Below are 27,495 nucleotides of genomic sequence, written 5' to 3'. Positions count from 1 at the left end.
CGGTAAATTAATTAACAGATGTGTCCTTAGGCTGAATCCTCACTCTCTCACGCACGCACGCACGCACGCACGCACACACGCATGCAAGCACGTACACACGCACGCACGTAGGCACGCACACTTTCTATAGATCTCCACTTTACCTGGGTCTAGCTATTTTGACCGGATCACTTTCAACCATTAGACAAGTGTTAGAGGGGTTTTAAACTGTTTTTAACCAACAATTAAATTTGTCTTCCAATAGTTCTTTGGTTCTTTAGTTCTTTAATCATTTTATTTATTCATTAATTAAACATATCCGTGTGCCTAAACCTGAGCAATTACCGAACTATCCGTGCACTGTGCAGCGTGGCAGAGAAAGAGTAGGTTGTAGGCTGTAGTGGCCATACTGTATATGCATGTGTATTCATGCAACACATTTCAGGCACAGCTTTCCCACATGCGCCCAAGCAGCCCTGAGAAATCCAATTATTTGTACACCTTCCAAGTACACGGTTGCTCCTTCGCTAATCAACCAGAGGCATTCTATGAATATTTAAATTAATCAATTTATAGAAATGTGTGACTAAATCTCTTCACCAGTATTAGTGTATGTATAGTATAGTAAAAGGCAAAATGTATGGATGCATATTTCTTTCATACTATTGAAGTAATTATGTCACAATTGAGAACATCTCCATCTGTATTATGAAATAAATCAATTTCAATAAATTCAATTGTTTTTTCAAATCCTTAAAGGAGTAGTTCACCCACAAAATGACCAATAAGCCAATAATTTGAGGAGACTCTTTGTAGGCCCATTGATTCCGGATGGAGACCCAAATGCACCCAAATGCATTTGGGTCTCCATCCGGAATCAATGGGGGTACATTTATTATAATCAAATTATTGGATTAGGAATGCAACAAAAACAAATAAATACTGTATTATTGAACTCAAGTCTCCATACGGTGAGTAATCGATAGAAAATAAGTCATTTTGGGGGTGAACTACTCCTTTAAGTGCACATCTTTGTGTGTGTATGACATATACTGTATATAATAAGAAACTCTTGGGACACCTGCAACAGCCAATCAGCTTCTCCAGTTGGGGCCTTTGTGTTTTGTGTGTCCTCGCCGGCAGAAAAGGCAGAGGGCCAATTTCATCACATGACATGTCCTCTTATTTGCCAGCCTCCAGCGCTGTGTTTTGGGCGTAAACAACCATGCTATTTCAGCGAGTGTGAATGTCTCGGAGGCAGACCCGCTCATCTTCTCATGTCTTGCCCTCCCACTCTCCCTCCCCCTCCTCCTCCTCCTGTGTCTCTGCTCTAAATGCCTGGCTTAGATCAGTGGCAGTAATAACAGAAAGAATGCTTATTATGGAGGGGGGTTGGAAGAAAGGGGGAGGATAATGATTTCAGGAGGAAAAAAAGGGATGAGAGAAGACTCTCAACATAGAATGTGTTGAGAGAGAGAGAAATACGAGGTACAGGTAGTAATAAGCAGAGACTGGCAGACAGAAAAGAGCTGGCAGTGAAAGCCTTACTGTACTCTCCTTCATAATAGAAAACGCCTGCTCCTTCAAGAGGCCACTGCAACCCCCCACCCCCCAACCTGCTGATTGGCTACCAGAGCTGCTTTTCACCTCACAGCCATCCTCAGGAGCCACCGCCTCCTCTCATTGGCTGACTGTCGCGCGCGGTACAAAGCGGCAGAGGCTGGGATGCTGGGATGGTCTGGAGGCAGCGCTTTGCTCCCTCACTGGGGTCTATATATGCCTCTGAGGCACATCCCCCCATTCTCTCTCTTTCTCTCCGGTCTTTTCTCTTCATGGTCTCCAGGAACAGGCCTTTAATCTCCTGCCAGCCTTTTGAGAAGAGCTTGGTTGGATGTTGGTTGGTCGTTTGAGGGAATTATCGCAGAGAAGGAGGTCTACCGTATTGTGTGTGAGACGACCATCGGTGGCTTGTGTTGTTGTCCCACAGAAGTGAGGGCTCGCACGTGTCCACTATAGGAGGTGCGTGTTTCTATGTATGCCGAGGAGGGGATTCTGCTGACAAGCTGCACGCGGATCTTGCCATTGAGTGCTCCGCCAGCAGTGTGTGTGTGCACCGCAAAAATCCCTCCTCTCTCTCGGGACCACAGAGGACGGGCAGCGTGTGTGTGGGGAGGGGTGGCGGGGTGCATGGCGCTGGAGGCTGATAGACAGGGCATGTGGACGTTCTGGCACATGGTTCTATGGGACTAGGCAACCTGTCTCAGAAGGTCAGGCACAGCATTTGTTTAAGCAAGCTCTAAGTAAGAAGACATAACCAAAGGATTATTTCATGATTTCTTTGCTGTGCAAGCGCCTCCCTGCTCACCTGTCCCATTGTGCACAGAGCAAAGGAAAACCAGGTGGACTCATACATCTTTTCTTTTTGGGATATTTTACCTATAGCCTAGTAAACTGACTCCTCCTACCTTCTGTTCGAAGAGTCTGGTTTACAAGGCTACTTTACCTAACATGCTTGAATGTTTTCCTTTTGTTAGCATTATTGCATTATATGTTCCACTGTGTTCTCATTGACTGGGGTCGATTATTTGTTTTCCATTTCACTATGTTTCTAACCTTCAAGGATATAAGCTTGTGTGTTGTTATTGTGGTGTGTTGTGTTGACCTCAGTGGTGCTCTCTGTGTGTGTTCCAGTCTGTCAGCAACAGGAGTGGGTTTCATCTTGGTCATCGACCGCCGGCTGGACCGATGGGCGGCTGTCAAGGGGACCCTGCTTCGCATCGCAGTGAGTTTTGAGTATTTCTTTTGAGTATTGTACCCTATGTGTTTTTGTTTGTGTATGTGTCAGTGATCGCATACTTTCCCACAGTGTGTCCTCTATTGTGGCTCTCCTTTGTGTCTGTGTGTTTGCTGGCATGTTTCTTTGTTCAAGAGAAACCCGAAGTCTGTAGTCCTTGAGAGCAGCAGCAGCCCCAGGAGAGAGAAACCCACCTTCGGGGGGCTGTAGGAGAGGAGAGGTGTTATCACTCCTCCCTTCTCTCTCTTGAAGAACTCCACATCTGTGCAAGGGAGAACATACGTAAATAGACATCCCCACGACCCTTGGGGGCTGTTATGAGGCACCCACCCCCCGATGCACACTCCCCATCCCTCAACTCCCTCACACCCTCCCCACACACATGGCTGTGTTGTCTCTGCTGTTGTATCCTACTGACTCACCTCCCGGTGAGGAGCCCCCGCCGGGAGGACGTAGAGCCTTCGTTCGACTCCTTCCGTCCCTGCTGACAGGTGCCACTTCTGCCCGTAGGATTACGTATGATGACAATATTATCACCTCCCCCCAAATGCAGGCCAATAGTGTTTGCTTAGGCTTTGCGCCTAAGCAAACCACGGTGAATTCGAATTCACAACCTCTGCGGTGGTGGGGAAGAACTTTACCAGAGGGCAAAATAAACATGTACTGTACATGTGCTGCTCTGGTGTCTGTTGCAGTTTAGTTCATATGTCTGTTCATATTTATCTCAATTATCATTGCTGTATTAGAATTATTTCTATGATGGAAAAAAAAGATGTAATGATTATAATGAAACATCATTAATAGCATGCCTCGATCTTTGAGAGGCTGTGTGCAGGGTTTTGGGTTCACCCTACTAACCTACTTTGGCTGAAATAGGGTGACTCATATTCTCAATTGCACTGTTATCAGCTGTAGCACACTCAGACACCACGAAGGGAAGCAGGATTAGTCCATCCATATAGTGCCCTTTTGCTTTCAGCACCGTGCAGCAATGGACAGCTCCTGACAGATCTCACATTACCATTGAAGGCCAAAATGAGCTTCCGTGTTTGCAATACCGGACCTGCTTTTCAACACCGCTCTGTGTGCCAGAGACATGAACAGAGACAATAACAGGCTGCCGCGGAGAGACCAGGGGATGCGTTGAGAGATGGATTGTTTGATAGAGAGGGGAGCAAGAGAGATGCATATCACCACCCATGATCCCTGGGGACACCGGGAGGCTCACTCGCTCATTTCAAATTGAATCAGGCTTTATTAATCCCCGCAAGGGGGACGTTAAAGGCTGACAGACTGGTAATGGGGGGGTATTCAGTCAACCCTGGAAATGGCTTGCCTGTTTGGGGGGATTCGGCCAGGCTGCTAAGTGAACGTTAATGAAAGCTGGCACGTGTTGAGCTGCCGCCATCCAGTTCAAATGAGGACGAGAGTCTAAATCAGATCCTAGTCGAGCCATATTATGATTGTTTCGATGTTTGTTACTTGCGCCAGCAGAGTGTGCAAGTCCTGCGTTCGGTTGCATATCTGTCGCGTATCTGTTTGTGTTTACACCCGTAGCCAATCAGGGACCAGCATTGCTGGTGACGTCACCATCAACAGCCAATGAGGGACCAGCAAGTGCCACCTGGTATATATAACAAGGCGCGTTCTGCTGGAGCACAAGTAGGCCATACATGGCCATGTGAGTGCACAAGGAGCAAGTTGGCACCTCGACAGAGTGCAGTCTAGTTAGTGTGGTTGCTGTAAGACACATTATAGTTCTAGTCTTAATGTTCTGGATAACACTTAGCCCTATTTTCGTCCATGCCTTACCCCTTACCCCCAGTCCTTGTCCCTTTTATGCCCATATAAGGAGATCCCTGATGTCATCAATATTAAGCCCATATCTTGTCACCAAAACTATGGTAGGAGTAGTGCTGCAAAATCTAGAAAGAAGGAATAAAGTCGGACAAGTAGGCTCACAATGCGTCGCGATGCGACACATTGTGAGCTTGTAGATCTGCTATTTAAAAAAAGATGTTTGTACATTTGAAAACTTGAAATGGGACATTCTGCGTATTGAGCACTTTTACTTTTGGTACTTTTAAGTACATTTTGATGCCAATACTTTTTCACTTGTAACAGAACATTTGTAACTAAAATATTTGCTTCTGGGTGGTTCCTGGAACAACATGTTTTGAGATGGGGGTTCCGCGGCCAAATAGATGTAATTTTGGGGGTCCTTGACATGAAACAGTTCAAAAATATTCGCAAACGTGCACGAATGTTCACGATTTAAAAAAAAGTAGCAGATTTACGAGCTAGTTTTCCCACCACTGGTGGTTACAGTGTTCTATCTCCTCGACAGTGGCTCAGGGGGCAGCAGTGGCTCAGGGGTAGAGAAACCGTCATTAGAACACAGAGGGTTCCCAGTTCGATTCCGGGCTCCCTCAGAGTTAGTGTCTTGAGCAAGACTCTGAACCCCTAGTTGCTCCCAATGAGCAGTTGGTGTAACCTGACTCCGCCAGATGGTCAACAGCCAATGAGGGACCAGCAAGTGCCACCTGGTATATATAACAAGGCGCGTTCTGCTGGAGCACAAGTAGGCCATACATGGCCATGTGAGTGCACAAGGAGCAAGTTGGCACCTCGACAGAGTGCAGTCTAGTTAGTGTGGTTGCTGTAAGACACATTATAGTTCTAGTCTTAATGTTCTGGATAACACTTAGCCAATCAGGAAGTAGCATTATCGGTGCTAGCCCGAGGATATATCTGTTTCTGTATGGTTGGAGTGTGCATGTGCATGTGCATGTGCATGTGCATGTGCATGTGCATGTGCATGTGCATGTGCATGCAGGTCATGTGTGGTGTGTGCGTGCGTTTTAACAAAGGCTACCACTGCCATGCATGGTTGGGTTTCCCTCAGATTGCTGACAGACAGGGTGGAAGTGCTGTTTATAGACCGGTCCTAATTAAAACCCTATACTGTTTCCACTCCCATAAAGACACACAATCCCTGTCCTCCATTTATCCAGCAGCTTCTGTTTGAAGTGTGTGCGCGTGTGTGTGTGTGTGTGTGTGTGTGTGTGTGTGTGTGTGTGTGTGTGTGTGTGTGTGTGTGTGTGTGTGTGTGTGTGTGTGTGTGTGTGTGTGTGTGCGTGTGCGTGCGTGCGTGCGTGCATGCGCGTGTTTAGGTGTGTCTGTGTATGTGTCTGTCTACCATTCAAAAAGAACAAATGGGCTGTGACCACAATGACTAAACCACCAGCCTAAACCTTGTAGTGGAATATGGTTAGAGGTTACCACACACTTTTAAAGCCAGCGTTTTAGGTGTTCTGCAATGTTCCGAGCTATTATCATTGTCCCTCCTGGCAGGGGGTGACCGTCCTGGACTTTGATGTCGTTGCTCATTCTGTCTGTACAGCGAGAAGGAACATCTAATTGATTTATTAAATCCATTAAGAGTCCCCATCTCAAGTGGTTGTTTGTTAGCGGGGTATTCCCGTTGTTTCTGCTTAGGCCAGCGTTCCCCTGACTCTACTGGGGCCAGTCTGTCAAAGCACTGCTTTGTCATTTAGCTAATTAAACCAGAGCTGCGTTAACAATCAGCAGTGCATCTCGAAAGAAACCTCTCCCACCACTCAGCCAGCATCCAGCTGCTTTCAGAATGTCAGTCATAAAGATTTAAGTGGGATTTTATTGTTTCAGCTTGAATTGTTGAGCGGTAGGTGGTTGGTCAATATGTCTGCCTCATTATTCATGAAATGTGGAAGGTCTTGTGTCATCGCCCAGACGCCCACATGCTTGACTTTCTCTGATATTCTACATATCTCCTCAAGTGTGCGTGTGTGCGTGCGTGTGTGCGTGCGTGCGGGTAGAGAGTGAGAGTGCACATAGGAAAATTAACGTGGCAGGGTAGTGTGTGTGTGTATGTGTCTGGGTAATTTTAACTGAAGAGAGAGGACAGAATAACAGGGCGTAATTGACAGAATGGGCCCTATTTTCGTCCATGCCTTACCCCTTTACCCCCAGTCCTTGTCCCTTTTATGCCCATATAAGGAGATCCCTGATGTCATCAATATTAAGCCCATATCTGTCTCCAAAACTATGGTAGGAGTAGCGCTGCAAAATAAAGTTTATCTAGAAAGAAGGAATAAAGTCGGACAAGTAGGCTCACAAAGCTCACAATGCGTCGCGATGCGACACATTGTGAGCTTGTAGATCTGCTATTTAAAAAAAGATGTTTGTACATTTGAAAACTTGAAATGGGACATTCTGCGTATCGAGCACTTTTACTTTTGGTACTTTTAAGTACATTTTGATGCCAATACTTTTTCACTTGGGTGGTCCCTGGAACAACATGTTTTGAGATGGGGGTTGCGCGGCCAAATAGATGTAATTTTGGGGGTCCTTGACATGAAACAGTTTAATAACCACTGATTTGGAAGAAGGATTTAGAAGACATTTAGTAGAATCGGGTCAAAAATATTCAAAGACGTGCACAAATGTTCACAGATTTACGAGCTAGTTTTCCCACCACTGGTGGTTACAGTGTTCCATCTCCTCGACAGTGCCTCAGGGGGCAGCAGTGGCTCAGGGGTAGAGAAACCGTCATTAGAACACAGAGGGTTCCCAGTTCGATTCTGGGCTCCCTCAGAGTTAGTGTCTTGAGCAAGACTCTGAACCCCTAGTTGCCCCCAATGAGCAGTTGGTGTAACCTGACTCCGCCAGATGGTGGCAGTAGTGCGTATACTGTATATACCGCCCTACTTTTACCGTTTGGAATTGCTCGGGCAGACCCGATGTAAGGGGCGGGCCATTTTTTCAAATTCTTTAGCAGGTGATTGGATGGGGCCGTCTGTCTATCACAGTCTGGGAGTGCCAACTCCAACCACTCATATTGGCCTGTCTGCATGACGTTACACCCAGAATCCGCCTCCTGGGTTTCCACGTGGTCTGCAGTCAGACTCTATTGGCTCAGAGCCGCTCAGAGCCCGCCCGTAGCTGCAGCTAATTCGTCCGGTCTACGACTTTACGAGTGATATCAACTCTCCCTGAGCAGTCTCAGATGGTAAAGTAGGGCGGTACGCACTGCTGCCACCATCTGGCGGAGTCAGGTTACAGTTGGTGCCTTTGCATGGTTTCCTCCGCTAGCGGTGTATGAATGTGTGTGTGAATGGGTGAATGTAATGCACAATCTATGTAAAGAGCCTTGGATAGTTCCATTGTTTGTGGGCATGTCCAAGAATAAAGGAGTTTTGGGAGGAGGTTAGAAAGGAGCTACAACGGATACTACTTATTAACATTGAGCTAGATCCAAAACTCTTCTAATTAGGCCTTTACCCGATTGGCCATAGGATAAAAAACAACGAGATTCAATTTCTGGATCTTGGGTTCCTGCAAGCCAAAAGGGTTATCGCCCTATCATGGAAAAAGACAGGGAAACCTAGCATCGCTCAGTGGTTTAAGGAATTGTCTTTGTGCCTTCCATTAGAAAGGATCACATACACTCTCAAGAACAAACAAGAGCTATTTGAGAAAATATGGGGGAATTGTATCCAGCATGTCAAGGCCAATGATCTCTCGTATTTAATGGAGGAACCAGGTGTGGGGTAGCTGCATTCCCTCTGTAAATAGTATTGTGCTCTTTGTATCAGAATTATTTAATACTCTTATGTGTCGTGTTAGTGTCAGGTTTTATGGTTGTTCTTTTTGTATGTTGTTGTATTTTCTTTTTTTGCTTGTTTTGTCTGTATGTGATCTATTATTGTCTTGTATTATGTTGTATTGTATGTCTGTAAAAAAAAAAAAAAAAGAATAAACATATTGTAAAAAAAAAAAAAAAGAGCCTTGGATAAAGGCGCTATACAAATGCACCATTTACCATTCACCTCTGTCCCAGGGCTCCTTCCCAGGGAACCTACAGCTGGTCCTGGTGCTGAGGCCTACCACGCTGCTGCAGCGCGCTCTCTCCGACATCCTGTTCAAGTTCAACAAGGATGAGTTCAAGATGAAGGTGCCGGTATGTAATCACTAATCAGCCTGCCTGAGTGTGCACAAATACAGATCAATCTAGAAAAAAGAAATGTGTAAAAGTAAATTTGAAACTTTCATACCGGTATATTTTTTTGAAACTTTCATATATTCTAGATACATTGCACACGCAGTGAATTATTCCAAACCTTTTTTGTTAAGATTTTGAATTTTCATGGCATACAGCTTATGAATATCAAATGTCCATATTTCAATATATTACAATATTACACAAGACCTCTTCAAAACAAGGATTTATAATAGAGAAATGTCAACCTTCTGAAGTCAGAGTTGCCTGAAGTCCAGCGGGAAGTTTCCGCAGTCATTTGGGGTGCTAGGGCATCTGCAATGCTTTTTTGCACAATATTCAATTGTTTTTAGATTGATCTGTATAACCAAATGGACCCTTCCGTTTGATTATGTTTGTCCACTCTGGCTACCTCTGCACACACACTGACCATGTCAATGGAACCAATAGTTGTGCATACATACTGATGCACATTAAGAGACACTGACATCTGGAGTAAGATTCCTTTTATGATTGAAAGCATACTTGGTCAATAAAGACTGAAAAGGATTGGTTAGCCAACAAAATGATTCATAGACTCAAATTGAAACACTATACTGTATGTAACTTGAGCACTTAGAGGTTAAGATAGCACATTTATAGAACGGATCACTCAAAAAAACCTTTGCCAGAATGTGTTTTGAAATCAAACTGTTGATGTGTTTCATATGTTTTGGAACCAATCCAGCTATTGGTTGTATGAAAAAGAATTCCCAAAATACTGAATATTTTAAAGTGCTTGATTGATTGAGTGTGTGTGTGTGTGTGTGTGTGTGTGTGTGTGTGTGTGTGTGTGTGTGTGTGTGTGTGTGTGTGTGTGTGTGTGTGTGTGTGTGTGTGTGTGTGTGTGTGTGTGTGTGTGTGTGTGTGTGTGTGTGTGGTGTGTGAATTTTCTAGGTGATCATGCTAAGCTCTGTGACGGAGCTCCACTCCTACATCGACCGCAGCCAGCTGACTCAGGAGCTGGGAGGAACGCAGGAGTACTGCCACGAGAAGTGGATCTCTCACCGCACTGTGAGTGCACGCAACACCACTGGTTTCACACGCAACACCGCTGCTTTCACACATTAAGCATCGAACCCTCTGAGCCAGAGAATGCTGTAACGCACTGCAGATGCTGCATTTATTGCAATGGCATATCATTAGCTGTCGGGTAGAAACCTTGTCCAAAACGGTTACTTTTCAGGAAATAGAAAGAAAAAAGACTTTTCACTGGTTAAATATTTAAAGAGACAACGGCAAGACTTTCCACTTTCACTTTCAAAATGTATCAAAAATAGCAATAATAGCAGATCTACAAGCTCACACTACTTGTACAGTAGTAGATCATATTATTTCTTCTACTTTTGCGTTACAATGTTGTACGACAGACAAAGTAGGGCATTCATTTATGAAAAGAAAACAAGAATGTTGAAATATGGAGTGTGTGTGTGTGTGTGTGTGTGTGTGTGTGTGTGTGTGTGTGTGTGTGTGTGTGTGTGTGTGTGTGTGTGTGTGTGTGTGTGTGTGTGTGTGTGTGTGTGTGTGTGTGTGTGTGTGTGTGTGACAGGCCATTGAGGGGTTTGCGTTGATGGTGAAGAAAACCGCTCAGTCTCTGCAGTCATTTGGGACAGAGCTGGCTGAGACTGAACTGCCCAATGACATACAGGCTACAACCAACCTGCTGGAAGAACACACCAACAAGAAAGACAAGATGAAGGTAACGCTGTCAGCACAGTATCCAAGAGCTTGAGCAGGTGCACCTGCATTCTCTCTCTCTCTCTTTTGCTTACACACAAGAAAAATACATGCACATGCACGCGCGCAGACACAAATATGACATTTGTACGGTAATAAGGTATATTGTTTGGTATCTAAATATTTTGCATAAATACAGAGATATGATATGTTGTCTATATCGTGCAGCCCTAACGCGCGCGCACACACACACACACACACACACACACACACACACACACACACACACACACACACACACACACACACACACACACACACACACACACACACACACACACACACACACACACACACACACACACACACACACACACACACACACACACACACACACACACAGTGTGGGGCTTTTGGATGACATACTGTAGACACCAATCCCTCTCTCTCTCTCTCTCTCTGCGTCTTTAGGAGGATCTGTTGGTGGCTCTGGGTCAGGGCAGCAGAATATTGGAGAGCATCAATGAACCTGTGATGAGAGACCCCGACCACAACATGAACCAGGATGAAATGGAGAGCCTTGCGACCGTGCAAAGGTTAGAACTATTGGGATCTAGAACACTAGCAGCAGGGGCGTATTCCAGAACTACACACCAGCCAGACTTAGGATGGCTGTTTCTTTATAAAACTAGACCAGGTCACCTGGACGTGCCAGACCCGCAATGAAAACTAGTATGGCACTGAACTAACACATGAACACACAGGATTTTATAGTCTCAGCAACAAAGCGTAGTGAGCTTGTAGATCGGCTGTTTTCACTAGTATGGCACTGAACTAACACATGAACACACAGGATTGTATAGGCTGAGCAGCTGGAAATGTTTGTGAGCTTGGAGATGGGCTGAGGAATTTATAGTGTCAGCAGCTCGTCAGCCAACTCAACTCAGCTGGTCCTGTACAGGTGACGGCACTCAAGGCAATCAGCCCAGCAAGGGAAGGGAGGGGCAGATGAGCAGACAGGCACATGAGGAAAAGAGGGACAGGCAGAGGAGGAAAAGAGGGACCGACAGACCGACCGACAGACAAAGCCTTATGTAGGCCGACCCCCTGGGTCTGGCAATCACAAACTAATCAAAACTGCACCCCAGAAGACGACCCCCACTGATATTGACCCAATAGTCCTTCCTCTAGCATTACCGTTTGACCAAAATGTCCACTTGCACAGAAGATATACATAGAAGATAGCAGTAAAATATATTGAAATCTAACTGGCAGATTGCCATGTGGCATGCAGATTTCTCTCCCCAAAGGATGCCCCCTACAGATTTTGGTGGCCCATTGGCATTTTCACTAGCACCACCCCTACTGAGGTGATAACTTAGTGAATGCATTCATGCTCCCTGGAAGAAACATGCCCCCTGGCATAGTTTAAGTATTTAGAAAAAATATCTCTGATCAACAATGGTAATTTATTGCATTATCTCAGCTGCACCATGACATGGATTCAGTTTTTGTTTGTTTTTATCACTGCAATATCCAGTTGGGAATGTGAGTTATTGTCGATGGTAGTTGGTTTTGAGTGGCTGTCTCTTCTCTGCCCATCGTGCTGCTCCTAACAAGAGCAGTATGCTTTAAGGTCAGAGCTGCTTTTTCTGGCAACACTGAATGCATTTGATTTCAGTAAACAAACTCATATCATATCATATCATATCATATCATATCATATCATAATACATCATATCAAATAAAGCTTTGGTAAGCATACACAGAACACACGTGCAAAAACGGTAATGTACAGCCCAGTCCACCCCTTTCTCACATCCTTCTGTTTTCCTTTTGTTGTTCGGTTGCCAAATCCTCTCTCTCTCTCTCTCTCTGTGTGTCTCTCTCTCTCTCTCTCTCTCTGTCTGTCTCTCTGTCACCCTCTCTCTGCCTCTCTCTCTCTTCAATCCCCATTGACCATTCACATTTCCCTTGTCTTTCCCGTCACATCTCTATTTCTGCACCTCCTTCAGACTGTTGTCTCAGTTGGATGAGACTGAGAGGGCATTTGATGAGTTCTGGTTGAGACACCAGACCAAGCTGGAACAATGCCTCCAACTTCGACACTTTGAGTTCAACTACAGAGATGTGAGTTGGTCATGGCTAGATTTTCAGCCTCTCTATCTGTATTCATCCATGCTCCGTAATATCCTCAGTGTTCAAATGAATTGACCCGTAATAAATTAGCACTCTGTACATTCTAGGACTGCCCACTTGATTCCTGACAGCTATGTATTTTTTGTGCTGTAGGTGACAGCTCTGCTGGACCAGGTGGCTGAGAAACTTGCAACTCTCTCTGAAGTGGGCATCAGTCCAGCTCATGCTGAACACATCTTACGTGAACTCACCAGCTATGAGGCCAAAGTCTGCGTAAGTGAGAGGCAGAGTGGAGACTTGAGTCATATAATATTTACAAATGATTCCTTTCATGGTGCTTTAAAGCTACCCTCTGTAGCGTTCCTGTTCTACCCCGGATTCGAACCCCAGTCTCCTGTGTAAGGGCTGACATTTTAACCGCTGGTGGTTTATTTTGACAACCAGTCATGTCAAACCAGTCACAGGATCTAAATGTCTCAATAGAAGAGCAAAAACTAAATACAACCACCCCAATTGTATAAGTTATATTGTATTAACATACTGTACCATACAGATTTGACAAAATAACATTGTAACCAGTAACCAGTCAAATAAGTTACATTGCTCAGCTTTAACCTAGCATATGAGAGGGGTTTACCAGACCTGTACAATTTTGAGAATCTCAGATGAATGGTCTCTCAGACATCATAGAAAATTGTACATTAAAGTACATTCAAATACTTCAATGATGATACAGACTGTGTTGTGTTATGTGGGGAGCCCCACACACCTGGCACCCCAGGAGGCTAAAACAAAACAAACAGAATTTGACCTGGTAGAGTATTTAATTGCACGTTATTGATACAAATTCCTTGACTCTAAAGGTAACATCTGACCCATGCGCCCCCATCCACCCACCTTGGCTCTGTATCTTTTCAGGAGCTGTTGGACAGATGTTTGGCCTTGGCACAAGAGGGTGAGGACTTGATCCAGAACTCCCACTATGCTGAGGATTCCATCAAGCCCAAATGCATCGAGCTCAGGGCAGTCAGTGAGGATCTCAGCAGCAGACTGAGAGTGAAGAAAGACCTGCTCGTCACAGCCATGGAGCTGCACCACAGTTTGGAGAGGGTGAGAAGGATACTACATATAAGTTTAATACTTAAAGGTCTTATGACATCAACATCAAATTTAATTACATAGATGACTGACATCACAGGCTGGCCACATGAAATCTGAGATCCACATGATTCTATTTCTTTCAATTCACATACGTATATAACATCTGTATAAAGGTCTTTATGACATCAAATTTACCTTTTTATTATTTCATGTTTCCTCACCTCAATTACACCAAAAAACTGAACTTTCAACATTCAGTGTTTTTTTTTTTTTGTAATCTGTAGTTTTTTGAATTACTAGGCTCAGAAAAGTGAGTTCATTGGCCTCTGGACGTACGCATCATCATCCAGGGGAGGGTGTGGTTGTAGAGAAAGGTGAACGAAACGACCAAAGTGGTAAATGGTAAATGGTGCATTGGACCAATGCACACACAATGTAAAGTAGCAGCAAAGGTGATACACCCTCCCCTACAACCACACCCTCCCCTGGATGATGAAGCGTACGTCCAGAGACAAATTAACCTAACCTTTCTGAGCCTAATTATTCAAAAAACTATAGATTACAGAAAAAACACTGAATGTTGAAAGGTCAGGGTTTTTTTTGGTGTAATTGAGGTCAGGAAACATGAAAAAAATCAAGTAAATTTGATGTCATAAGACCTTTATACACATGTTTAATATACGTATGTGAATTGAAAGAAATATAATCATGTGGATCTCAGATTGTGGCCAGCCTGTGATGTCAGTCATCTATGTCTATGATGTCCATGACATATGGGCATGTAGACACAGTTTGGAGGGTTGACACAGGCTGACATGTTTTCTTTTGTCAAATCCAAACCTAGTGAAAGTTCCAAGCTTTTTCTTCCTGAGATTCTTCCTGGCTTTCTATTCAGAATCTGGAGCTGACCAATGCATAGTTCTCCTTTACTTTCATTGTCAAGTATGTGCAATTTTGAAATAGATTATAACTGATTCCCACCCTAAAAGAATGAAACTCAGACAGCGCTGAGTCGACAGCGCAGCCATCAGTAGCTGATGTTGGCACAAGCACTCGCTTTGGCTAACACCTCACTTGGGTGTGCCTCATGGGGCTCAAGCATGCTTCTTTCTATAAGACTGCCTTGTTTTCGAGTGTGAAATTAAAACATACTTCACCATTGCAACTTATATCCTAAGTATGTGTTCACAATAAGCATTAGAAAATTGAAACAATCTTGAGCAAAATTTCACGCCACTGCAATTGGGCCATCATCAAGACGTACTAGACAGCTAGTATATAAATATAAACAGTTCTCTACTGTTGTCTTTCTCCCTCTGTCTAATTTCCCATTCCTTCCTTCCTCTCCAACCTGTCTAATCCTCTCAGGCTGCTAAGTGGTGTGATGATGGCATTTACCTGCTGGCATCGCAGCCAGTGGACAAATGTCAGTCACATGAAGGGGCGGAGTCAGCCCTGCAGGAGTTGGAGCGTTACCTGGATACCGGTGGGCAGAACCGGCTGACGGACCTCAGTACCATCTGGAAGGAGTATGACTCAGTGCTCAACCAGGAGTTCAGGGTCAGTGACTCCCCAACACATGGGTCATTCAAACATCAGCCTGTCAAATTGATGTCTCACACGAGCCTGGATTACATTACTTATTAGTTCCGAGCTATATACCCCGCAAATATTGAAAGTCTGCATTCTAGTTCAGTGGTTCTCATTCTCAACCTGTGGGTGACCCCCAGGGGGGTCCCCAAATTATTTTGGGGCGTCCCCAGATGATTCGCTTAATGTGAAAAAAAAAACCCATTGTTTTCTCCCTCAACAGTAAACAAACCAAAATAAAGTTTAAGTGTATTGAGGTTATCTGCACATTTTCTAAAGTGACAATTTAAGGACTTTTTAATCTATCTAAAATTACAAATTAAACATTGGCCAAATCATCAAATATTAGAAATTGTGAAAATAGCCGTGAGTTTGTAGATTGGCTATTTTCACAATAGAACCAACCATGTTATACAAAATGTTATGCCTCAACTCTTAGTGCTTATTTTGGGGGTCGCTGCCTGAAAAGGCTGAGAACCACTGTTCTAGTTAGAGTTACTACCTTTCTCAGAAATTAAAAGCAAAACGCCAGTAATGTAATAGTAAAAAACACCTATTTCACGCTCTCCCTGCTTTGCTTGGTATCAGGACCAAGTGGAGAAGGTCTTCCAGAAGCAGGTGTCCATGCAGGAGATGTTTGACAAGAGGAGGGTCAGCTTGAAGAAGCTAGCAGCCAAACAGACCAGGCCAGTGCAGCCAGTGGCACCCAGGCCTGAGGCCTTCATCAAGTCCCCTCTCTCCTCCCCTGGTCAGTCATCAGATCAATAAATCTCACGCTGCCTACATCCCTGCATGCAGTTTTGGTGCTTCTGTGCATTCTGTGTTTCTTCACTGCCCTGCCCCTCCTTATCACTTCTCTTCATCCCTCTGTCGCAGCGCACAGAGTCCAGCTGGAGAAAAGCTGCTCACAGGAAGACTCCGTGGACGGTGACACCTGCAAGAAGGTGAGTAGCGTAGCTCCTCCTTGCTGTTTGAGACATAGTCTGCCATTGCCGTCTTTTTCCGATTTTGAATTCCTTTTTTTTGATTTCCTTTTTGATTAACTGATTCCTTTAGCTCAGGGGTCTTCAACAGGGGGTCCGGGACTCCTAGGGGGTCCTCAGAGTTACTACAGGGGGTCCTCCAAATCTTTGTGTGATAGAAACTCTTTTTTTCTCCTTTTTTATATTAACCACTTGAACCCTAGTGTCGATATTCGGAGAAGTTTAGCCAAAAATAGCAGATCTACAAGCTCACAACGCCTCGCACTGCGAGGCGTTGTGAGCTTGTAGATCGGCTATTTTTGACAAAGAGGTTTGGTGTAGAGGGGGAAAAGAGCAGACCAGGTACAGAGTGAAAGGTCAAGTTTATTAAGTATTGTCGGTTCAAGTGGTTAAATATCTGAAAACACAAATTGACATGAATCCAAAATACACTGATAATCGTGCTGTCAAACAATTAAACGATATGGAATCTATGAAACGGTTGTGGGGGGCCCTGCTTCATCTCTCTCTCAACTAAGGGGTCCTTGGCCTGAAAACGTTGAAGACCCCTGCTTTAGCTCACTATGATGTAATGTGATGTGATGTGATTTCCCAGGGAGATGGGCAGCTCCTGAACGGAGGCAGCAACAGCCGACACGCCTCGCTTTCAGAGGAGGAGGAAAACCTGGCTATCCTCAGAAGGTAACAGATCTTATGAGATATCTTAATAGTTCCACACAATCAAACTATACAATACAATACTAAATTTGTATTGTGCAATTTTTATTTCACTGCATCTGTGCTCAAACTGTACTTTTATCTCTTTTCTTGCAGGCATGTTATGAATGAGCTGCTGGAAACGGAGAGAGCCTATGTGGAAGAGCTACTCTGTGTACTTCAGGTATGTATCATAATCATCATCACTGTATCTCACAAAGCAAGGAATCCTTCCTGTCTTCATGGTGTTTAATTTTGCTTCAGGGATACGCTGCTGAGATGGACAATCCAATGATGACTCACCTCATCCCGGCTCCCCTGCAGAACAAAAAGGAGGTTCTCTTTGGAAACATGCTGGAGATCTACCACTTCCACAAGAGGTGAGGGAGCGCCCTCTGGCTGTCATGAATAATACCTACAGCAGCACAGCTCTACAAATATACTGTAGAAAAAAAGCGACCTCGTTAAGTTGGTTTGGTCCCTTCCCAGGGGTTTTGCACCAAATTCAAACAGATATACAAGCTCACAGCGTGGCACGAGTGCCGCACTGCGAGCTTGTAAATCTGCTATTTTTGAAAAATCTTGAAATTTGTGCAAGTCTTTGAATATTTCGAATCCTTCTATGGTTTTTTGAAAAACCTATGTTTCTATGTCATGTGCGCAAACATTTTCATGTGAAGGACCCCCAAAATGATATGTAGTTCCAGGGACCCCTCCAGAAGCAAAATTTGAGTTACAAATGTTCGCTTAAAAAAAAACATATATTCAAAGATTTGCACACATTTTCATGACTTTCCAAAAATAGAAGATCTACAAGTTCGCAGTGCGCCACTCGGTGCCGCGCTGTGAGCTTGTATATCTGCTATTTTTCAATAGCTAAAGTATAAAATAATTAAGGCCCCTCCACCATGGGCCCTAGTAACTCCTGACTTTGTCGGCCTTCCTCCCAGCTGTGCCCACTGCCCATCACCTTTGAGTGTAATCAAGCAGTGTCTCTGGGGTTTTGGGCTCATCATGGCTGTTGTGGACATTAATACATGCCCACATAAAAGCCACGCCTGCATAAAAGCCATTCGCTTATTTTAACTTCTCAGACTCTTACTTTTTTCTTGTTTTTCCAGGACATTTCTGAGGGAGTTGGAGCAGTACACAGATTGCCCTGAAATGGTTGGAAGATGTTTTCTGGAGAGGGTGAGTACAGGGTGGTGGTAGTAATGGGACTTACAAAGCCTGAAGCTTAAAGCCTGTTATACTACATACATACTACGATGGTGTCGTAGTATCAAAAATAACAAATCTGTGTATTCATATCTTTTTCCTCAGATGACAGACTTGCAGATCTATGAGAAGTACTGTCACAACAAGCCCCGCTCTGAGAGCCTGTGGAGACAGTGTTCTGACTGTGCCTTCTTCCAGGTACACTATGTCTCAAGTGTTCATTTATCTATGACATACATGGGCAACTGGCGGCCCGGGGGCCACATGCGGCCCCCAACTTCAGAATATCAGAATACTGATATATTATTGATTTCACCTGTTACAATTCCAAACATGCGAACTTGACCCGCTTTAATTACTTCAGTCTATATTAGTAGCTTAATTACTAGTATATATTAAAATGTTATTGTCTTTTTTATGTCCAATGTATTTGTATTTAAGTTCATAAAGTTAACATAAAACATATCAATGCATTTTCAGGATTCCAATTAAAAGAAATTGCTTAAAATAATTCATGATTCCAATTCGGAAATAGCTAAAATAGCTGATCTACAAGCTTTTGAGCTTGTAGATCAGCTATTTTTGCTATTTTTGACTATATATGCAATATGGCCCTCTGGAGTGAGTGTGAAAATGTAGTGGCCCTCTCCATCATCAAAGTTGCCCACCTCTGATCTATGTATGATCATCGGTCCTCAAACACTCATAACTTAGTTCAGTTATCTTTGTTTATTGCTGTGTTCTGATACATTGTCGTTTAATTGGGTCAAACCAGGAGTGTCAGAAAAAGCTGGAGCATAAACTCGGCTTGGATTCGTATCTACTGAAGCCAGTTCAGAGAATTACCAAATATCAGCTGCTGTTGAAGGTAATATTATATTATCTGTCTGTCTGTAGTAGAAGTGTTAGATTTGTTGAATTGCCTTTTTTCCATAAGTTCAAAGTGTGTGTGTGTGTGTGTGTGTGTGTGTGTGTGTGTGTGCGTGTGTGCGTGTGTGCGCGTGTGCGCGTGTGTGCGTGTGTGTGTGTGTGTGTGTGTGTGTGACTATACTTGGGAGGACCACATGTGTACAAGTGTAGAATATGATGAATAGATGTTGGGAGGACAATTTTCCTGCTCCTCACAAGAAAATATGTGTGTGTGACTGCAGGAACTGCTTAAGTACAGTAAGGGCTGTGAGGGGACTGGTGACCTGCAGGAGGCGCTGACCTCCATCCTGGGCATTCTCAAGGCTGTCAATGACTCCATGCACCTCATTGCCATCACAGGATATGAGGTGAGATATTACACAGAAGAACAGAGCTGTTAGTCAGTGTGCAGGTAACTTCAGACAGAACTGAGAGAGACGGAGACAGAACAGACATACTCTTCGAATAGAACACAGACGCAAGCAGAACACACATGTCAGCAAATGGAAGAGAGACATACAGTATATGGAGGGTCCAAACCGTTGGAAGTTGAACCACCCGTTACATTATTAAGACTGACTAAGTGCATTTGGGTGAGGGTTACGAGCCCTTGATCTGAACTGTTAAATCTACTACAATCATGAAGGGAAGACAACAATTAAAGGTTTCTGTTTGATCTTTGGTTCTCGAACTGGTTCCTTGGAACCTTTGTGCTTTCGCAGAACCGGACGCTAACCGGCTTGCATTTCCACCAGTTTAAGGCACCACTTTTAGGCGACATAGCTGAATGGTTAGACATCCTGCAAGTATGTTTTGGTTCCAGTTCCGACTTTTAGGTTTCTGAACCAAGTAATTTTCAGTGGAAACACTCTGGTTCAAAATTAGACTGGAAAAAGAACCGAACCGATTCAACCCTGGTGGAAAAGGAGCCTACAGTGTAATAGAGTTTGACTGTCTGCGTCAAACAGAATGGTGTTGCTTGCCGAAGATAACAGCGACTGAGTTACACAGTCATGCGACAAAGCTTAGATCAGGCTTCAGAGAGAAGACAGGCGCTGGACGTGACACATGCACCAAGAATGAACAGAAGACAGAAACCTCTGACAGAACATAGATATATTTATACTCAGTATTTTCACCAGACTCATTGGTTTCATTTCCTTTAAGATGTCTTGAGGCCTAATTTTGTCTCTGGAGATCAATTGATTTTCTATTTGGATAAATGTCAAATGATGTAGTATGTGGTCAAATGGTTGAATGATTGAACATCCTGTGAGTAACCTTTGCTCTTCGTTAGGGTAATATGGGTGAGCTGGGCAGGCTGCTGATGCAGGGCTCGTTCAGTGTGTGGACGGAACACAAGAAAGGTCACGCTAAGGTCAAAGACCTGGCCCGCTTCAAGCCCATGCAGAGACATATCTTCCTGCACGAGAAGGCCCTGCTTTTCTGCAAGAGGAGGGAGGAGAACGGGGAAGGCTATGAGAAAGCCCCCTCTTACAGCTTCAAACAATCCCTTAGTGTAAGTCGCTCTGAAATTATGGTGTTTTAAACTGTGTCAGTGTGAGTCTATGCATTTGTAATGTTTTTAAGATTTACTTGATATTTATTCTATTTTCCTTTTCATCTTGTTTTTCTAACAGATGAGCGCTGTTGGTATTACTGAAAATGCCAAGGGTGACAACAAGAAATTTGAAATCTGGTGTAACTCACGGGAGGAGGTGTATATTGTTCAGGTATGTGACAAATATAATGTATTATATGCATGTTGGACACAAATCAATAGAAAGGATGGTCATGCATAACCTGTAATAGTAACAATAACAATGGCATTGCTCTCTCGGGTAACATGCCATGTACACATATAGTTATTACCGATCATGTTTTATTTTGGATTAACTTTTTTTTTGTCTGTGTTTCAGGCACCAACAGCGGAAGTGAAAACAACTTGGGTTAATGAGATCAGGAAGGTTCTGACCACCCAACTGGAGGCCTATAGAGGTATACAATTATACAGAGACACAGAAAAAGCATTTATACTGGTGCTGGATTTGGTTTATGAGAACCAGGTGGACAACAAGCTTATGAATAAACACTATCTTTTAATGATTGCTATCTTCATTATAACCAGTTCACGAAGATATAGCCTATATCACAATTTGTTTTCTGGTCTCTAGTTTTTCTATGTGACATACAACTTTATTGAGGTATCAAAGGCCTGGAAACGCATATGCTGTGCTCTTTAAATGCACCCATGAAAGCAAGAGATCGGAAAACAATGTGTCATGTGTCTTCTATTTTCCCGTACCGATTTTCTAACAGTTCTCATTGACTACAATTCATTCCATTGAGCTTCCGGTGCCAGTTGGCCTCCCAATTCAACACATGCTATATGGCATAGATTCTGTGCTATTCTTCTTTGCATCTTCCTTGGCTGGTGTCTCCATATGTATCAGGGAGGCACACAGCAGCCTAGTGGCTAGGCCGGGGGTCAGCAACCCGCGGCTCTAGAACCGCATGCGGCTCTTTAGCACCGCCCTAGTGGCTCCCTGGAGCTTTTTCAAAAATGTATGAAAATGGAAAAAGATGGGGGGAAAAAAAATATTTTTTGTTTTTATCGTCACTGTCGGGCAGAAACCTTGTATCTTCAAGTTTCAAATACGTATGTTTTTTTTCGCAAAGTAAAGCCCTGATTCATCATACAAGACTGACGCACAAAAGTAGTGAAAACAGCAGATCTACAAGCACACAACGCCTCGCACCGCGAGGCGTTGTGTGCTTGTAGATCGGCTGTTTTCGCTAGTTTAGTTCATTTTTTAAATGATAAATATAAAACGAAGTTTTGGACATACAAGGTTTCCACCCGACAACGATAAGGCTTTTATAATTTTTTGCGGCTCCAGACAGATTTGTTTTGTTTTTTTTTGGTCCAATATGGCTCTTTCAACATTTTGGGTTACCGACCCCTGGGCTAGGCCCTAGCCTACTGCCTCCCCTGGACAACAGAGGACGTTGACACATGTGGGATTGGCAAATGACTTAAATGGGGAGGAATTTATCAATATTGCAATTGTTAAAACAGATATGAAAATAAAGTCATCATAATGTAAGTGTTTAATGATGTATGTATGTACACATATGTATGGTGACACTTCTCCCTCTCTCTGATTCTGAAGCCAGTCAGCAGAGGGCGACAGACCAGGTGTTCCAGTTCCCTCCTGTGTCAAGTGGAACTGTCAGCCTGAGGTCAGCCACACTAACCTCTTCACACTCTCAAATATGAGTATTGATCAATAGGGCATAGCAGTGGTGGCCATTTTGCGGAGCCACAGTTCGAAAGCCCATAAATTAGATCTCCGAAGATATTTCTATTAATTATTTTAAGCCTGGAACCAAGCCATCCTGGCTCCTATTGAATCACGACCACTGAACAGTTCAGTTCAGTGTCAAGGAATATTTGAAAACAACAAAACAAAGGGTATTTATTAAATATAGTATATCATATACCAGAAATTATTATTATTGTTATTTTTCTTTTTCTTTTACACAGAATATGGCCATGATTCACCAGGAGCCTGGGTGGCTTCGTTCCAGGATTAACAGGCTTTTGGGAATCTCTATGTGGGAAAGGAACAGGCTTACGTTCTGTGGCACTTCAAAATGACCACACTGCTATGCGTATAGGCTCCTTGCATTGATTGATTGATTGAAGTCTTTATTAGAGGTTTGCATAGGAGAAGGTACAGGACAGTACAGTTCACTGGTACAAGGTCAACCAAAAGGATAAACACCACAAGAAAGCTTTTGGGCTTGTTTCAATTGGGGTCCTTTTTTACAACTCATACTCAAAGGTAGTCCTATGTTTCCAGAAGGTTGTACCCTTTTCCTGTTTTGTATTTTCCCATTGCTTCATTTGATTGGCTCGGCAGCAGATATGAACCGCAAACATACAGTATGTGAAGGTGATGTGTTTCTGATGCTGAGCCCATCAAACAAAGCTATTGGATAATGATACAGTATGTGTATCATTGTATTTGTATGTAAAGCATAAAGGTATGCCACCTTCTGAAAACCTTATGCGCGCACAGAGACTATTAGCGAAGAAGAGTTGAGAAACCTGAAAGAAAACGCAAATACTTTATGAACTGGAAAATGCTACATAAAATGGTCAACTTTTGTCAATAATTTAAATACAAACAAACAGGAGAAGGGTGCACACCAGTATTGATGAGGTGCTGCTGACCCTGGCAAACAAGTCTGAAAGCAAAGAAAAGGCTGCACACTCGTAGCCGCAATTCAGGAAAACCAATGTTTCGACCTGGCAAGGTCCTCTTCAATTTACATATAGACATGGTTTCTCTCTCTTCACCCTGCAGTCCTTTCAAGAGCGGTCAGAAGAGCTTGAAAAAGGGAGAGGAGAGGAAGACTGAGCCCTGCAGTCCTGATGTGAACACCGCCTCTCCAAAGCTAACAGGAAAAGGTAGTTAAGATATAATTGAGACATCAAAGCAACTCTCCTTAAACTAAATATCTTCAACCCAATCTTACTGCCCTGCAACAGACCTGCTTTTGCTATATTATCTGCCCCTACAGATTATATTCAGCTTGATTTTCATTTCCTGTGAGTTCAGTTAACCACACTGCAGCCACCATCTGTTAAGCTGAACACCCTCTTTCCTTCTTATGAAGATAGACATGTCTTAACCTTTCACTCTTTAGATGTTTCTCTTTGCTCTCTTTAACACTCTGCTCTTCCTCTTTGGTTTTGTTTCTTTCCCTTTATCTGTTTTCACTTCCCCTTATTCCCCCCACTCTTCGCCTATGCCAGACGAGGCTGCGACCAGCCCTACCACAGACAGAGCCGCCGTGGCTAAAAAGCGCTTTACTTTGCAGGGCTTCAGTAACCTCAAAACTCAGAAAGGTAACTGCAGACCACCCATAGTTTCGTGTATTTCCCCACCCTGCACATTTTATCAAACGAATGTCCCCCCTAAATTTCAAAGTCACGTCACGTGGGTCAAAGAACTTTAGTTGTAGTTCTTTGTCATGCTGTAGTCAAGTTCAACAGGTCAAAACACTGCATGCTTCCCTCCACAGAGTCGTCAACAACTGATGATAAAAGCTTAACATTGCCCATGATACTGCTCCCCATACCAGGTACCATGCAACTCTAGACATTAGTTTTATTCAGTGCATTATAAATGTGTTGGTACTGACACATTGGTTTTTGTTATTTCATAACAATAACCAATGTGATGTAGTACACCTTTCAAATCTTCCATTCAGTATTATGGGTGTTGTTCTTTAGAGTTAGTTGTCTGTCTTGTTGTGTCACATCCCTTCATTTCTCTCCATCTATCTTCTGTGCTGGGTTAGATCAGTTACCAAAGCAATAAGCCGCAAGATGACATGGTTTACCATGGATTTTAGAACACGTAAGCAGTGTTGCAGTAGTCTTGGGTCGCGCGCCCCCGACTACCCATATCTTTTCTGAGCCAGGGTCTCGCACACCCCCAAGTTCACACCTCGACAACTGTTTTAACAAAGAAACAAGTCTATATGCATATCAAACTGTTTTAAATACTGTTGTAGTCCCCGTAACAGCCTCCACAAACAAATCGCTATGCAAATGCATGGAAGGTACAGAGCGTACCGAGGGGTATGCGCCTTGGTATCTGCCTTGTTTTTAAATGATTTGTAAAACCTTGCAGCTCACCTTGCTATGAGAAAAACAATAATGTTAAAGTTGATACATCCATGCAACATTACAGTGAATATGAGAATCAAGCAACAGAACTTTGTTTTACACTTACCCAACTTATCCAGCAATATTTGCACTTCCAATTCCAATTTAACATTACTTTACTTTTTCTCATCATCTTCAACATTCCCTTACCTTATGTTCTTCTTCTTCTTTCTTGATGGTAGGATCTCCCACAAGCCCTGACCATAAGACCAAACGCCATGAGATTAGGAGTGACCCTACTCCATTTGGCTTCAAAGGTAGCTAATGTACTCTACTTTGAAATTCACATTCTGCCGGGATCTTTAGGAATCAGGACTGACTGTTATTTGCATGTGATCTGATCCAATTTGGATTCAGACATGCACATACCTATCTTTTCTATCCTACAGTAGTTGCTGTGGTAACAACATAATGACTTTGTGAATTATATACTTGTATTTTCTGCAAGCAACACCAAGTATAAATCAGGCTTCAGAGTGTCCAGACACATTTAGAAATATGTTTTTTTTTTTTTGGCGATTTAGACTTGTGATTCCAATCTGGATAGGCTGTCAGTCTGAACATAGCTTTGAAGATCAGTTGTTGATTAACTACCAAAAGGTACCTCATAATGTGTCTGAATGCTGCTCAATATTTGATGAGTTCAATTGAATTGTCACCGACCACAGTCTTGTAAAGATGCCACGGATAGGATAGTGATGTCACAAACAATCAAAAGTGTGTGTGTGTGTGTGTGTGTGTGTGTGTGTGTGTGGTTTCATGGGCCTCTGACATTAAGTCTTAATTCACAACCCATTCACAACCCATTCCACAAGGGCTGTTCGACAAACTTGACATAATCTCCGGTGAAAGTGTTTGGATGCAAGTCATGCAACGCCTTGTAAAGTAAAAGAGAACAGTTTTGCATGAAGAATAAATGAGTCATGTGACAACACTGTGGTTTCACGGATCAAGGGCCCAATGAGTCCGTTGTAGTTCCACTAGATGACGCTTGGTTGGGACAACACCGTTGAAACCTTGTTGTGTTTGAATGAACTCTTCAGATGCAGGTCTTCCTTACATCAATCTGAGCAAGGTCAGGTGGCTCAGCACCTCTAATCTGTTGCAGGCAAAGAGGAGAGGTACAGTGGCTCCATTTGGATCGCACAGCTTTAGGTGTTGGGCACACCGTTTCACTAAAAGGATGCTGCTCTAAACCTTTCGTAGATATTTTCTCACAAGTCCTCCACCATCCTCCACAGTCCTATCCCACCAGACCCCCAGGGCACTCATATTGAAAATTAACTTACAGAAAAGATTGCCTTTGACATTGTCTCTCTGTGTAACAGTTTTTGAGGACCAAGAGGTCAGAATTATTTTAGTTGCATGCTTTTAATTTGTCCTTTATCTTGGTCATGGTTTCTTGGTAGGGGTTGTGGGACCGGTATCTCCAAAGAGGTTATTTTTATTTCACTGGATTTTTCCCTGAAGGCAATCTTTCCTTAACTGGTCAGAAGATGGCGCTGTCCAACCTCCTTTTGTGTTAATTTAAATACATGTCTGTCTTTCCTCCACAGGTTGGACAAAAGCTTCCCTGTCACTAGATGCCTCAGAGGAGAATGATGGCTACTCCAGCGCGGAGGAGCCTCTTAACTCTGACCCTGAGGATGATGGCCCTAAGAAGCTTGTGAGTGTGTGTGTATGTGTGAAATGCTAAAACTCTCAGTTGAATGAATGATTTCGAATCTTATATGCACAACTACGGTATAATGAATAAGATATTGACGACTAAAACACACACACACACACACACACACACACACACACACACACACACACACACACACACACACACACACACACACACACACACACACAACTCTAGAGCTAATCAAATAATGTTCTGTTTCTCTACCTTGACTGTGAATAGTGTATAGGAAAGTATACCGTGGTCTCTGACTATGAGAAAGGTGGTGCTGAAGAGCTGTCTGTCAAGAGTGGAGACATGGTGCAACTGGTCGAAGAGGGAGACGAGGGACAGTGGTGAGAACTTATACAGTATATACAGATACTGTAGCTGTATAGACAGTGCAGTGCACACATACTGTAAATGGTTATATATTCATAAGTAGAAGCTATATGCACTCTGCACCTTCAAGCGCCTCAAAGTGTGCTAATGTACATATATATTTTTCTTTACCTTCTACTTACGATTGTTGCTTATTCTTTCTTTTGTGTTGTTAATAATGCTACAAAGCTGAGGAGCCAAAACTAAAAGAGTTTACTCTTGTGTGCTCATACTGTAGTATCAATAGCTGTATGTAATGTAGCTGTATCAATAAAAAAAAATCTTGAATCTTCGGAACACAGCTTCAGAACATATTTTTATGTTTGTGTTAATGCAGGTTTGTGCGTAACTTGAGGACGAGTAAGGAGTGCTGGGTTGCTGCTGCCAATCTGCTCACGCTGATTGGAGAATCAAAGTCCTGTCAGTCTCTTACAAGCTCAGGTATTGAAACGATACACACATACAGTATGAGCAGAATTGTGTGAGATGTTACTTGACTATTACACTGACATCACTCTTTGCTTGCTCTTTGTGTGTGTG

General features: G+C 43.3%; 1 protein-coding gene across 3 annotated transcripts in view; it reads left to right on the top strand.

Moving 5' to 3' along the window:
- mcf2lb (mcf.2 cell line derived transforming sequence-like b) overlaps nt 1-27,495 on the top strand; it is a 38,804-nt gene that overhangs the window by 10,051 nt on the left and 1,258 nt on the right. The window contains exons 4-32 of one of the 3 annotated variants that reach the window (XM_080753741.1): nt 2,671-2,761; nt 8,655-8,774; nt 9,750-9,866; nt 10,402-10,551; nt 11,001-11,125; nt 12,545-12,659; nt 12,822-12,941; nt 13,587-13,778; nt 15,138-15,329; nt 15,948-16,107; nt 16,236-16,303; nt 16,938-17,023; nt 17,156-17,222; nt 17,303-17,418; nt 18,160-18,229; nt 18,362-18,454; nt 19,032-19,124; nt 19,408-19,533; nt 20,463-20,684; nt 20,806-20,898; nt 21,085-21,163; nt 22,339-22,408; nt 23,539-23,642; nt 23,991-24,083; nt 24,260-24,319; nt 25,091-25,165; nt 26,465-26,574; nt 26,818-26,930; nt 27,293-27,396. In XM_080753741.1, the coding sequence (XP_080609867.1) occupies nt 2,671-2,761; nt 8,655-8,774; nt 9,750-9,866; nt 10,402-10,551; nt 11,001-11,125; nt 12,545-12,659; nt 12,822-12,941; nt 13,587-13,778; nt 15,138-15,329; nt 15,948-16,107; nt 16,236-16,303; nt 16,938-17,023; nt 17,156-17,222; nt 17,303-17,418; nt 18,160-18,229; nt 18,362-18,454; nt 19,032-19,124; nt 19,408-19,533; nt 20,463-20,684; nt 20,806-20,898; nt 21,085-21,163; nt 22,339-22,408; nt 23,539-23,642; nt 23,991-24,083; nt 24,260-24,319; nt 25,091-25,165; nt 26,465-26,574; nt 26,818-26,930; nt 27,293-27,396 (3,224 nt within the window). Of the gene's footprint in view, nt 1-2,670; nt 2,762-8,654; nt 8,775-9,749; nt 9,867-10,401; nt 10,552-11,000; nt 11,126-12,544; nt 12,660-12,821; nt 12,942-13,586; nt 13,779-15,137; nt 15,330-15,947; nt 16,108-16,235; nt 16,304-16,937; nt 17,024-17,155; nt 17,223-17,302; nt 17,419-18,159; nt 18,230-18,361; nt 18,455-19,031; nt 19,125-19,407; nt 19,534-20,462; nt 20,685-20,805; nt 20,899-21,084; nt 21,164-22,338; nt 22,409-23,538; nt 23,643-23,990; nt 24,084-24,259; nt 24,320-25,090; nt 25,166-25,432; nt 25,509-26,464; nt 26,575-26,817; nt 26,931-27,292; nt 27,397-27,495 lie in introns of those variants that run through there. The other 2 variants (XR_013963275.1, XM_080753742.1) reach the window with 2 other exon arrangements.

Source organism: Nannobrachium achirus, assembly GCF_963921795.1.
Source record: "Nannobrachium achirus genome assembly, chromosome: 22".
NCBI lineage: Eukaryota > Metazoa > Chordata > Actinopteri > Myctophiformes > Myctophidae > Nannobrachium > Nannobrachium achirus.
Note: the sequence above shows the minus strand (reverse complement) of the source record. Positions and strands in the feature narration are given on the sequence as shown.